This window comes from Mobula hypostoma, chromosome 5 (assembly GCF_963921235.1).
Source record: "Mobula hypostoma chromosome 5, sMobHyp1.1, whole genome shotgun sequence".
NCBI classification, from domain to species: Eukaryota; Metazoa; Chordata; class Chondrichthyes; order Myliobatiformes; family Myliobatidae; genus Mobula; species Mobula hypostoma.
Window position 1 is genome coordinate 159,370,110 of NC_086101.1, and position 13,866 is coordinate 159,383,975.

Here is a 13,866-nt window from a genome sequence, read left to right on the forward strand (position 1 = left end):
CTCTTCTCATTGCTACCATCAGGAAGGAGGTACAGGAGCCTTAAGATGCACACTCAACGTTTCTGGAACAGCTTCTGCTCCACCAACAGATTTCTGAGTAGATAATGTGTCCATAAACACTACTTCTCTATTTTTTCCTCTCTTTTAGGGCTACTTATTTAATTTAATTTTTTAGATATACTTACTGCAATTTATGATCTTTATTATTATGCCTTGCAATATATTGCTACTGCTAAATAACAAATTTAACAACATATGCCAGTGATATTAAAACTGATTCTGATTCAACGTGGAAATAACTTCCTTGAAAGCTTGCAGCAGTTTAAGGCAGCAGCTCATCAACTTCTCAAGCACAATTAGATACAGACATTGATGACATTATGAGCAATACCCAAATCCCCAAAAGTGAGTCTTTCTTCGAGAAGATACTGTAAATATTTCTGGAAGATTTCAGACTTGATTACTTTTATACTGAATTAGCTGGTGTTATCCTCTTTGCAGCAGAAAAGTTGAGACGGAATCTAATAGATTCACAGAATGCTTGCAGCACAGAAGATATTAGTCCATCCATAGAGTCAGTACCAGTCCCATACAAACTTAATCTGCCTAGTCCCATTCCCCTGAAAATTATTTTCTTTCTAGTTATAATCCAGCTTCCTTTCTAACACCAAAATTAAATTCACTTACCTCCACCGTTACCCTTGCAGGTGTGTTCCAGCCACTATTCACGCACTGTGTAAAATATATTCTTCATGTCACTTTTGGTTTTCTTGCACAGTGACAACTAACATGAATTCCTTTTGTTGCCAGTTTGTATTGTAATACCACAGCTGAAGGGGTGAATATTTTACAGTATTCCTAGTACTAATTTGAATGTTAGGATAAAGCTGTAAAGCTTAGCATATAACATGCTGATATTCAAAGCCTGTTAATTTTTCTTCCTAGTATTTTTAGAGGGGTTTGTGCAAAATTTAAAGGGTAAAAATGAATATTAGTTAATGGTAGACTACTACAATAATATTGAAATAATTTTCACAGTGTAAAATAAAACATTTATTATCATTCATTGATTTACAGTATTTTGTAGACAGTATTTTGCATTTTTTTATTTAGAGATATAACACAGTAACACGTCCTTCTAGCTTAACGACCCCACACTGCCCAATTACACCTATGTGACCAATTAACCTAGTAACCTGTATATCTTTGGAATTTGGGAAGAAACTGGAGCACCCGCAAGAAACTCACACAGTCTTGGGGAGTATGTATAAACTCCTTATGGATAGAAATGAGGCAGAATCAGAATCAGATTTATTATCACCGGCATGTGTCATGAAACTTGTTAACACCTCAGCAGCAGTTCAGTGCAATACATAATACATAAGAAAATAAATAAATAAATAGATCAATTATAGTAAATGTATATTGAATAGGTTTAAAAATCATGCAAAAACAGAAATAATATATATTAAAAAAGTGAGGTAGTGTTCATGGGTTCAATGTTCATTTACAAGCTGTTCCTGAATCGCTGAGTGTGTGCCTTCAGGCTTTTGTACCTCCTACCTGATGGTAACAATGAGAAAAGGGCCGGGTGCTGGGGGTCCTTAATAATGGACTCTGCCTTTCCGAGACACCACTCCTTGAAGATGTCTTGGGGGTAGGTACCCAAGATGGAGCCAACTAACTTTATGACCCTCTGCAGCTCCGTGTGGTCCTGTGCAGTAGCCACCCGCCCCCCCCCCCCCGCATACCAGACAGTATTGCAGTCTGTCAGAATGCTCTCCACGGTACATCTATAGAAGTCTGGACTGTTGGTACTGTAAAGCAATGCACTAACCGTTACGCTGCCATGCCACCCTGAAGAACTTTTTAAAATGATAAATAACAGCTGCTTGCTTTGCTGCAAATTCAACAACAACTCTTGTTACAGGTTCTGGATCCCTCCGAGCCAAATTTGAGGTATCTGAAGGTCCTACAAAACCATCAACACTTGCAGTCCAGTTTCTTAGTGAAGGTTCCACACTGTCAGGAGCAGATGTGGAGCTTGTCGGCACTGGTTATAGACTTTCCTTGATAAAGAAGAGGTTTGCTACAGGTAACTGTTGCAGAATTTAGAGTAGTAGAGTAACACAGCATGGAGGCAGGCCCTTTGGCTTAATTTGTGTATGCTGACCCAGGTGCTCACATAAGCTGGCCCCATGTGGCCCATATCCCTACTAACCTTTCCTATCCATGTACTTATCCAAATGTCTTTTAAATGTTGTTACTTCTATATTTGTACAATATTAGAAATTACTTTCAAATGTTTTGTATGTTTGGTTATTTAAAGCATAGTTGTTAGAAGAGAACACCACCTGTTTTAGCGTTTTGGGGGATAATGAAGTAGTGAAGAGAGCACTTTATCAACAATCTGTTGATGCTAGCCTAAAGGCTCTCAAATACATTTTCTGTCTGTAAACAAAATTTGTTAATTTTATTAATGAGGAAACATTGCAGCAGCTTAGGTTTAGTGTTTTTTTAAAAAAATTGATTTTATACATTGTAGTGTTTGGATTTTGCATCAGTACCCAAATCAATGAATTAAACTTCCCATCCAAATATCAGAATTTCATGTAACTATATTATCCAAAGAGATGACCATAAAGCAGTAATCAAGTATGATTTTAATGGAACAGTGTTTTAAATTAACAGTAACAAATAGTATGATCAATTCTTCCTAATTTTTTTCCTAAATAAATCTGGTTCCATTTGGAATCTTTCAATTTCAATGTTGTCATTTGGTCCATTATAATAATAAATCAGATTACCGTCTGTCAGCAATGCCATCTATGTTACTGCAATATGTACTCTTTAATATTTCATTACTAAAGCTGTCTTGCACATAGAACAACTTAAAGGCGTTTTGAGAAATTGTTTTCTTTAACCTTTTAACAGGTCGATACATGGCAGACTGCTGACATTTCCATCTATACATTTTGCCTTAATGAAGACATGGTATTTGTTTTGATGGTACATTTATACTTGCCTTCAGTCACAAACAGCAAGGCGTACAGGAGTCAAATGATGGACAAAGAATATTTTCAAGGATGTGAACATTTCTATATCAAAATTCTGCCTTTTGCCTTTATTGGTAATTGTTTTGAGGAAATTCTTACTACACAATTTAAAATGCACTTTCTTTTAGAAACAAAGCATCATTTTTTGGGGAGAATAAGTTGTATTTTATTATGTTAAATTAGCACTGATGTGATTTTCAACACTGTTTAATTTTTTTTGGAAACCTGCAATATTCGGAATATATTAAATAAATGTTTTTGAAGACATGATTTTATTTAGACTTTAATGAAGTCAAACCAGTGATCAGTAGATATGCTGAAAATGTAAAAATGTATAATGTATATCAAACAGTTTTAAGTATATCCAGTGGAAGAGCCAGCATTAACCATTTGCCTTCACTATGCTTGTACTACCCCATAAGCTGATACATTTTACAAATTACAAAGTTGTGCTAATTGTAAAATTAGCTTATTTTGCAAAAGAATTTGTTTAAAATCAATGGCAAATATACGTTGTAGTTATTTGTACTTGTGAACATGAACTGATTTATAGCTTTTCTGATTCTATGTTGTTTCTTGTGCCATACAAACAAGTACTTTCTGAGGATAATATTGGTCAGTTTAAATGGTGGATACTTCATTATTGTAATTCTTACACAACTGGTAATTAATTTAACAAATGCTTTTGGGATACTACTTTACACAAGTGAAAATCTTGGAACTATTGTTGTATAGGCACACTACTCCTGGAAGCCTTGTAATTAATTCTGGAACAGTGCTGCAGACCATTTAGTTATCTGTGCATAATCTGCTCTTTCATAATGAAGAAATTAATACCACTGGGCAAGATAAATACAGTTACTTCTGTTTACAGTGTAATTAATGATCATATTCCGCTACAATGGAAGTATCACTAATCACTGTAAACTAAAATGATCTACCATTAATTGAGATAAGTTGCATCACTTTTGTTCATTTGGTGCATTATCTTACTGTGAATTTAATGCTGTTAGTAAACATGCAATAAAACAACTATCGATGGGAGAGAATGAAGTGACATAGTCTTGCAATTGATAATTTAGGTACCGATATAAAATTTCAAATGGAAGATATTTTTGGAAGCAGCGTTTTTATATATTGGGTGTAGGATTCTGGGTTTTGTTAAACTGGGAGTGCCTGGAATTTATCTGTCTTTTTCAAATGTACTTGTATTATTTCAGAATTTAAATAAATGGCATCTAGAGTTTCATCAAGTCACCTGGTCAAGAAAAACTGGAAGTGTTTTTGTATCTTGTAGAGTTTCAGGTCAGATTATTTTACTTTATTTGGATAAAAGCCTTTAACTACCCCATTGCCTAGATTTGCTAATGTTGGCTTGAATCTATTTATCAAGGCTAGCTTTAAAAAAATATGCAAGCATTTTTATTATGTGCCAGTTGGTTTTTCTTAATGAAAATTTATTATCTAAACTAAACATTTTTATGTATGATAGTGCAAACATATGTATATAATTATACTAAAAATCTTTAAATTCTTTTGTATTTGAATTTAGAAGGGAAAATTGATGTAATGCACCTGCATTCGTTAATAAACAGTCTGTTGATTATGTTATTCTTTTTGCTAGGCAATTTGCAATAAACTGCCGCCATTGAAATTGGAAACATTTGCTAAATCTTTTATAAGATGCTCATGTTTTTAGTCTGATAAATAATACATCCACAGTTGAACAAGTGACTTGCTTCAATGCTTCAAATCAGCATGAAATGCACTGTCATAATGAGCATGGTCAACTTTAAACACTGTAAAATCTTAAGATATATAAAAGATATTTAGTTTAAGACTTTCAAGTCAAGATTATTTGTCTTTAATCTAGAATATATAAGAAGAAGAACCAAAAATCATTGGTCAATCTTTGTATGTTTTAAGTAGTAATGCTTCTTAATAGATTATAGGTCATCATTTATAATTATTTTTCACAAAAGTGCAGGGATTGTGACATACGATGACACATACCTTCTACATTACAGAATTTTATATTTCATTTTTAACAGTGGCAGAGGAGCATTTGCTAAATTTGAATGTTATTTGGCAGGAATGTATTTGTAATAATTTTTATGCCTTCTCATTTAGAAATAAATGCACAAAACTTTTATGCAACAACTTTTTTATAATCTTAGTACCGTTGCTTGTGTAAACTGCATGAAATCAAAAGAATAAGTCATTAACTATTATATATTAACTGTCACATTAATTTGAACTAGCCATGTTCATTAAAACCATATTAACAGTATAGAATGCGAGGGGGAAAAGGCTAACACTTTGTAAACTAACAGCCCTGACATCACGAATTGGAAAATTACTTATCACTTATCAAGTATAAATGTCACAATACACAGCTTCATGGTTGTAACTCTTCTAATAATTTATTGACAAATATACCACCTGGTAGCTTCAACACATGTAAGCCTAGAAAAACTTCATTTCCTGTCGTTGCATGCACAATGTTGTGTTAATCAGTCTCTTGAAAGACACAATCTTTAAATAATGTAATTGAATCCATAGATTAACAACAAATAAATTATAAATGTGCATGTGGTTTTTCAATGAGCAAAGGCATGTGATTTACTGTGCCTCCTTTTATTTGAAAAGCTGGCTTGCTTTGTCCGGGATCATATCTTTAATAATAACCACTTGAATTAGGTGCATTCTGGTATAAATTCCTGCCTTTAACAGAGAGAGCAGAAAGACATAGTTTGAATATTCAGAATTCAGGACAATTTCACTTTTTGTTTCCCCCTGCATACTTTGAGAATAAGTGGTATGGTAGCGTTGCGGTTTGTGCGACGCTATTACAACGCGGGGCGTTCTGGAGTTCAGTTCAATTCTGGCGCTGTTGTGTAAGGCGTTTGTATGTTCTCTGTATGGAATGTGTGGGTTTTCTCCAGGCACTCAGGTGTCCTCCCACAGTCTAAAGATGTACTGGTTAGTAGGTTAATTAATCGGTCATTGTAAATATTCCCGTGATTAGATTAGGGTTGGTTGAGTTTGTCAGGTGTTGCTGGGGTGGCATGGCTCAAAGGGCCTGAAGGGCCTTCTTCACACTGCATCACTAAACAAATAAGTTGTTAGATGACCTGAGAACTGTCAAATCCCACAACCACAAAAACGTATACATCAAACCATAATCAAATTTTACATTCAGATGTAGTATTTTGCATTTTACCAAAGAAATACTGAATGGTGAATTTCAGATACTGAACGAAAATGTGCCAGAAAAGGAGTAGTATGTTAACCAATGTTAGTGACCAAATTACCCAATAATTTAGCAGGTTATGAAACTCACCACATGCTCTAAATCTCCAAAACTTGCTAGTTGATATAGTTAACACAGATAACGTAGCTCTCTTTGCCTCCCATATTTCTTAAAAATTTAGTGGTGTAGAAATTAGTTGCCAATGGAATACATCAGAGAGTTTAATTTAGAAATCGGTGAAAATATTTTTAACAGGTTTTGATGACTGTCATCAATCATTCTCGTACAAAATGCAAGCAGCAAAATCAGCCCCCCCCCGCTACTTTCTTCATGCTTGAAATCCAATCTTTTTTTTCTCAATTCACTTTTCTTTTTTAGACGCTTTGGCTCTAATTCAGTCTATTTGCCAATCCTTAAATCTCATTAATTAGTGAAAGATATTACTATTATTCATGACAATCCCAGATATTTTGTTGTGCTTCCCACCACTTTGTTTATAGGATGTAGAAAGGTATTTCTGCACTCAACAAACATAGGCTGCATATTTTACCTTACACTGTAAGCTTTGAGCTGCCCTGTTTCAATAAGTTCCGGTCCTTTCAGTTCATAAACTCAAGAACTTTGTTTCCAACCAAATAGGACATATCCAAACAGATTAATTATGAGTTTTTAAATTGAAATATACCTACTAATATCATATAATCCTGGGAAAGATGAGTGTGTGCCATTATAGATATATAATTTTGTAAGAACAAGACATCAGCATCCCAATGACTCAGAGGACAAATGCATCTTTTAATATGAAAATAAATCAATTAAGAAAGACTTAGCATAGAAAATGTCAGAAATCTTCAGTGGGTCACACAGCATCAGTGGACAGACAATCAGAAGTCAGTGTTTCAGGTCAACAATCAGTCACCTACATTGTTGACTCTTTTTCCATAGATACTGTTAGATTTGCTGAGTAGTTGCAAAACGTTCTGTCTTTTGTTCATTATTGGCAGTATTTTGTTGCATTTATGTAGTGCCTTTATCAAATTCAAGGCAGGACAGCACAAAGCATTTTTCAGACCAAACAGGCATTTTTGAGGACTATCATTTTTATAATGTATCAGTCTATGCATAACGTAGTCCCACAGACATAATTTTTATACAAAAACAGTATATTTCAGTAAGCGAAAATCAAAAGATTGCAGACGCTGGATATAAAACAGAAAATGCTAGAAACAGCTGTCAAATAGAATTTGTGGAAAGAAACACAATTAACAATTCAAGTGTAGACGTTTTGTTAAACATCCCAAGTGTCTCCCATGTTTTTATTTACATCTATTTCAGTACTTTTGGTTGAAGATGTATATTAGTTACAATACCCCTGGAACTCCAGTACTCTTCCTTGAAATGATATCATGAGTTTTTTTTGTGTCTTCCTGAAAAGATAGGCAAGGCATGTCCATAATAATCTATCTTTTGGGCTTGCAATCCTCCCATCAGTTTTGGCTAAGATTTTGTTTTCATATCTCTGGAATGGAACTAAAACCCACAATCTTTTAACTCAGTGGCAATCTCAGAATTGGTTAGATTTGTGTTCTCTGTTGGAGATAATTACAACTGAAGTAGTATTTGGACATTATATCTGACTTTATGGAACAGTCAGGCAGTGAGAAAAGTTTCCAAGTGGAGCTGTCGAAATTCCTGCTTCTGCTGACCCTTTTCAACAGATAATGCTAGTGATGATGAATGGGGACAGTTCCAAAGGGAATACTTTGCTGACACAAACAGTCCTTGTCTCAACTAATTGGCAAAGAATAATATGTCATGAAATTTGTTGTTTTGCTGCAGCAGTGCAGTGCAATACATTAAAAAACTATAAATTACAATTAGAAATATATAAAAAGAAATTGAGTTGTGCAAATAGAGAGTAAAAATAGTAAGGTAGTATTCATGAGTTGGTTCATCGTCTGTTCAAATATCTGATTTTAGAGGGGAAGAAGCTGTTTCTAAAATGTTGAGTGTGTATCTTCAGGCTCCTGTACGTCCTCTCTGAGTAATGAGAAGAAAGCATGTCTTGAGTGTTGGGGGTCTTTAATGATGGATGTTGCATTAAGAATACAAGGTGTGAAAGAACGTCACTCTTGTCTGACTCAAATCAAAGGTAATTTTGCTTGTAGGCAAGTTTGAGTTGATTTATTAAGAAGTAACAACATTTAACTGAAATTTTCAAGTAAAGACCATTTTGGAAGATTGTCCCTCAGTGCTTACAGAACAAAAATCAATATGTTTGTAGGTGTTATGGGGTTGATGCAGGAAAGTGATATTGAGTTAAGGAATCAGCCAAGGTCTATCTGAAAGGCAGAGTAAATATAAGAATCTGAATGGATTCCCCCTGCTCCTATCTTTTATGACCTTTGCTGCTTGATTGGATCCAGAGCAGCTAATGTTTGGAAAAAATAGGTTTGTGCTGCAGGATGAACAGGGCATCTACTCAACATCCTGTCTGAGATACAGTCCAGTTATTATATTGTCATGGTAGCTATTTGAATCTTGTATAAAGATGAGTATTTATTTAAGAACTATTCAGAATATTATGTCCTATTTCCTTCAGTAGCATATTGTTAGAGGCTATTGCAGAAATAAACAGTGTGCCATTTGGAAACATGAATAATAATAAAATTTAAATGATTACATGCTACAATGAGGTATATTGTACATTTGGGACTAGATACTTGCTGTAAATACACTTGATCAAATACTGATAAATGGAAGTTGTTTCATCCAGTATAACTGAAATAAAACATGGGGTGGAATTTATTTTCATGGAAGAAAATCGTTTTGAACTCGTGCTAAGTAATTTTAATTTAAAATATAAATGCCAAATGTGATCAAGCCCATTTTGCCTGATGCACGTAGTTTGTAGCCGGTCCTTGTTGCGTATGATACGTACAGTACAATAAGAAGCCACTGGGATTGCAGTGACCTCAAATAGCTCACTGGATATGCTTTATGTCACTTTTTCAAACTTTGCAATTCTAAGGAAAACATGGTAGGAGCCATTCATTCCCGAGGTATCAATTGATGAATTGAAGATGCCTTCTACTTTAAGTTCCAAGTTTTAGCTGGTCTGACCAGGAAGTTTTAGGAATTCGGCTCGTGCCCAATATCCTTCAAAAAATATTTTGGCTTTGCTCACAAACCATCCTACTAATCCCTTGCTGTCCTCTAATTAATGACCTAGTCACCACCACCACACCCCAAACCGCCATTTATTGCTTTTCCAAACCTAGCCCGTTATCCCACAAATTTGACCCTTCCTAACCATGATTCACAGATTACCTGATTTGCTTGATAGTAAATTGCAGATGAGAAGTGTTCCTGTGCACAGAAGAACATTGCTGCTAGTGAGGTGGGCCATGCAGCACTGATTTAACATGACCTCATGGCTCAGTCTGTATTATACTTTCTGTTATGGAATATAAATTAAAGTTAAAGCCAGCTGTGATGGCAATTGATTTTTGAAAAATCCTTGAAAGTAACCTGAACTTTCAGGAGTCTTGCTAATGATGTGTAAAATTTTATAATTGGGATTCTTGTCTATTCTACAATTGGATATATGTAGTTTTACTTAAGTATCTATACTGCTCAATTATGTTAATATAAACGATTCATAACGAATATGTTAAATGAATGTACTCTAAATGGAACAAATAAGTGAGCATATGAGATCAGGAATACTATCTCAAAGCTATTAAAGAAATAGATCTACATCAAAATGTGTCAGGGACCTGTAATCTGTTAAGTTTTTTTAATATATTTAGCAAGCTGGTTCTTGCTTCCTTACACAGTGATAGCCTTTTTAAGCTCCCTTGTGCTCATTTAAACAAATCTGTGAACTCTTATAAGAAATGAGTTTTAATAAAAATCAAATTACTTTTCTGGTTTTTCATAATGCAGATTCTATGAATGTATATTGTTACTTGTCTTTGAAAACAAATAAATACATAATATATACATTCCATTTGAGTACTGTATTAATGTTTAGTTATATAAAAACTAATATGTATTTATTTTCTTTTCAATATCAATTTTCTTCCAGGTTTTCACATATTTCTCACTTCCACATGGCCTATCACCAGTGTCCCTCCCCACTAATTTCCCTCCAGGCACTTATCCCTGCAAGCAGCCCAAGTGCTACACCTGCCCATTTACCTCCTCCATCACTTCCATTTAAGTCCTTACAGGTGAGGCAACACTTTACCTGCGAATCTGCTGAGGTTGTCTATTGTGTCTGGTGCTCTCGATGCAGTCTCCTCTACATTGTTTGTAAATTGGGGGACCGCTTTAATGAGCACCACACATCATCCGCCACAAGCCAAACATTTTAATTCCTATTCCCGTTCTGACATGTCTATCCTTGGCCTCCTCTTGTGCTGAGATGAGGCCACCCTCAGGATGGAGGAGCAACACTTTATATTCAGTCTGGGCACCCTCTAACCCGAAGGCATGAATATCGATTTCTCCATCTAGTGAACAAAACTTCCCACCACCCCCATTTCCCACTCTGACCTTTCACTTCTTCTCACCTGCCTATGACTTCCCCCTGGGTCCCCTCCTCTTTCCCTTTCTCAGATTCAGATTCTTTCTTCTCCAATCCTTGACCTTTCCCACCCACCTGGCTTCACCTATCACCTTGCAACTAGTCTCTGTCCTCTGTTCCAACCTTTTATTTCAGGCATCTCCCCCTTCCCTGTCAGTCCAGGAGAAGAGTCTCAGCCCAAAACATGGACTGTTTACTCTTTTCCATGGATGCTGCCTGACCTGCTGAGTTCCTCTAGCATTTTGTGTGTGTGTTGCTTTTGATTTCCAACATCTGCAGACTTTCTCATTTGTGATTCTCCCATTTTCAACTTGTGTATATCCATTTTTGGTACTGACAACCAATATCTGTACGACCATTATTCCTATTCTTTTCCCCATTTTATCTCACTTGCTTTTCACCCACTCCTTCCCCTGCTTCTGTATCTACTTAAAATCAACATCTTACAATTACGAGACACAGTCACTCACAGATGCTGCATGACATTGAGTGTTTCAGTACTTTATCGAACCACTTTATTTTTCCCTTCTGCTAACCTCTAGCACATGCTACGAACACTGCTATAATTGGTACCACTTTGAAAAATTGTTGTTATTAGATTAGATTCAACTTTATTGTCATTGTGCCGAGTACAGATACAAAGCCAATGAAATGCATTTAGCATCTGACCAGAAATGCAAAGAATAGTGTTATTTACAAAATAACTGCGAATAAAAGAAGTGCTACAGCACACAAATATAAAAGTACTGAGACAGTATAATACGGATGCAATACTGCTTAGCGCTGTGATGAGAGGTTCAGCAGTGTCACAGCCTCAGGGAAGAAGCTCTTCCTGTGCCTGCTGGTGCGGGAGCGGAGGCTCCCGTAGCGCCTACCGGATGGAAGGAGAGTAAAAAGTCCATGGTTAGGGTGAGATGCACCCCTGATAATGCTTTTCGCCCTGCCCAGGCAGCGTTTATGGTAGATGTTCTCAATGGTGGGCAATTGGGTGGGCAATTTGGATGACTCTGCCATAGTTGGATGCATCAGCAAGGGAGATGAGGCTGAGTACAGGGCTACGGTAGGAAACTTTGTCACATGGTGTGAGCAGAATTATCGGCAGCTTAATGTGAAAAAGACTAAGGAGCTGGTGGTAGACCTGAGGAGAGCTAAGGTACCGGTGACCCCTGTTTCCATGCAGGGGGTCAGTGTGGACATGGTCGAGGATTACAAATAACTGGGGATACGAATTGACAATAAACTGGACTGGTCTAAGAACACTGAGGCTGTCTACAAGAAGAGTCAGAGCCGTCTCTATTTCCTGAGGGGACTGAGGTCCTTTAACATCTGCCGGACGATGCTGAGGATGTTCTACGAGTCTGTGGTGGCCAGTGCTACCATGTTTGCTGTTGTGTGCTGGGGCAGCAGGCTGAGGGTAGCAGACACCAACAGAATCAACAAACTCATTCGTAAGGCCAGTGATGATGTGGGGATGGAACTGGACTCTCTCACGGTGGTGTCTGAAAAGAGGATGCTGTCTAAGTTGCATGCCATCTTGGTCAATGTCTCCCATCCACTACATAATGTACTGGGTGGGCACAGGAGTACATTCAGCCAGAGACTCATTCCTCCAAGATGCAGCACAGAGTGTTATAGGAAGTCATTCCTGCCTGTGGCCATCAAACTTTACATCTCCTCCCTTGGAGGGTCAGACACCCTGAGCCGATAGGCTGCTCCTGGACTTAATTCATAATTTACTGGCATAATTTACATATTACTATTTAACTATTTATGGTTCTATTACTATTTATTATTTATGGTGCAACCGTAACAAAAACCAATTTCCCCAGGATCAATAAAGTATGACTATGACTAATCCGCTGGGCAGTTTTCACCACACGCTGGAGTGCTTTGCGGTCCGATAAGGGACAATTGCCATACCACACTGAGATGCAGTTGGTGAGTATGCTCTCAATGTTACAGCGATAAAAGTCCATCAGTGTCCTGGGACGGAGGTGAGCTTTCTTATCGCTCCGCAGGAAATAGAGGCGCTGTTGCGCCTTTTTGATCAGGATGGAGGAGTTCAGGGACCAGGTGAGATCCTCGGAAATGTGGACCAAGGAATTTGAAGCTTGATACACGCTCCACTACAGTTCTGTTGATGTAGATAGGGACGTGAGTGTGACTCCTGGCATGCCTGAAGTCCACAATGATCTCCTTGGTCTTCTGGGTGTTAAAGGCCAGATTGTTGTTGGCACACCATGCAGCCAGATGCTGAACCTCGCCCCTGCAGGCCATCTTGTCATCTCCTCTGATTAGACCAACCACCGTAGTGTTGTCTGAGAACTTGATTATGGAGTTAGAACCATGTACAGGACGCAGTCATAGGTGAAAAGGGAGTACAGAAGAGGGCTCAGCACACAGCCTTGAGGCACGCCGGTGTTCAGGGTGAGAGTGGAGGAGGAGAGGTTGTCTAACTTAACTGATTGGGGTCTGTTAGTCAGAAAGTCCAAGGTCCAATTGCAGAGGGATACGCTGATACCAAAGCTGGCAAAGTTTGGTGATCAGCGTGGAGGGGATCACGGTATTGAATGCAGAACTAAAGGCAATGAACAGCATTCTGACATAAGAGTTGGGGCTGTCCCTGTGGGTGAGGGCAGAGTGAAGTGCCGTGCAGCATTTCCTTATCCAGAACCAATTTTTCAAATGTGATACATTGAAAATATACTATTAGCTAGCTTTCATCTGTATTTAGTTTTGTTACCTCTCATTTACAACTTTAACACTTTCACACAAACTACTACATTTTTGAATCACATTAACCAAAACTGGATTTAGTTTCCTACAGTTTAAGTAAAAATATTGCAAACAGTAGCAAGCCACCCACATTAGTAGCAGACATATTGGAAAACATCATACCCATGTGAATTTCCTGGCAAACTTGCTGCAATGTGCTAGCCCCAACATTTGTCGATCCTTGCACTCTG

At 37.1% G+C, this 13,866-nt stretch overlaps 1 protein-coding gene across 3 annotated transcripts in view; it reads left to right on the forward strand.

Moving 5' to 3' along the window:
- fcho2 (FCH and mu domain containing endocytic adaptor 2) overlaps positions 1-10,319 on the forward strand; it is a 223,789-nt gene extending 213,470 nt beyond the window's left edge. For all 3 annotated transcript variants that reach the window (XM_063049223.1, XM_063049225.1, XM_063049224.1), the window contains 2 exons: positions 1,931-2,095; positions 2,935-10,319. In XM_063049223.1, the coding sequence (XP_062905293.1) occupies positions 1,931-2,095; positions 2,935-2,957 (188 nt within the window). In that variant the 3' untranslated portion in view covers positions 2,958-10,319. The remainder of the gene's footprint in view (positions 1-1,930; positions 2,096-2,934) is intronic.
- Positions 10,320-13,866: the final 3,547 nt, after the last annotated feature.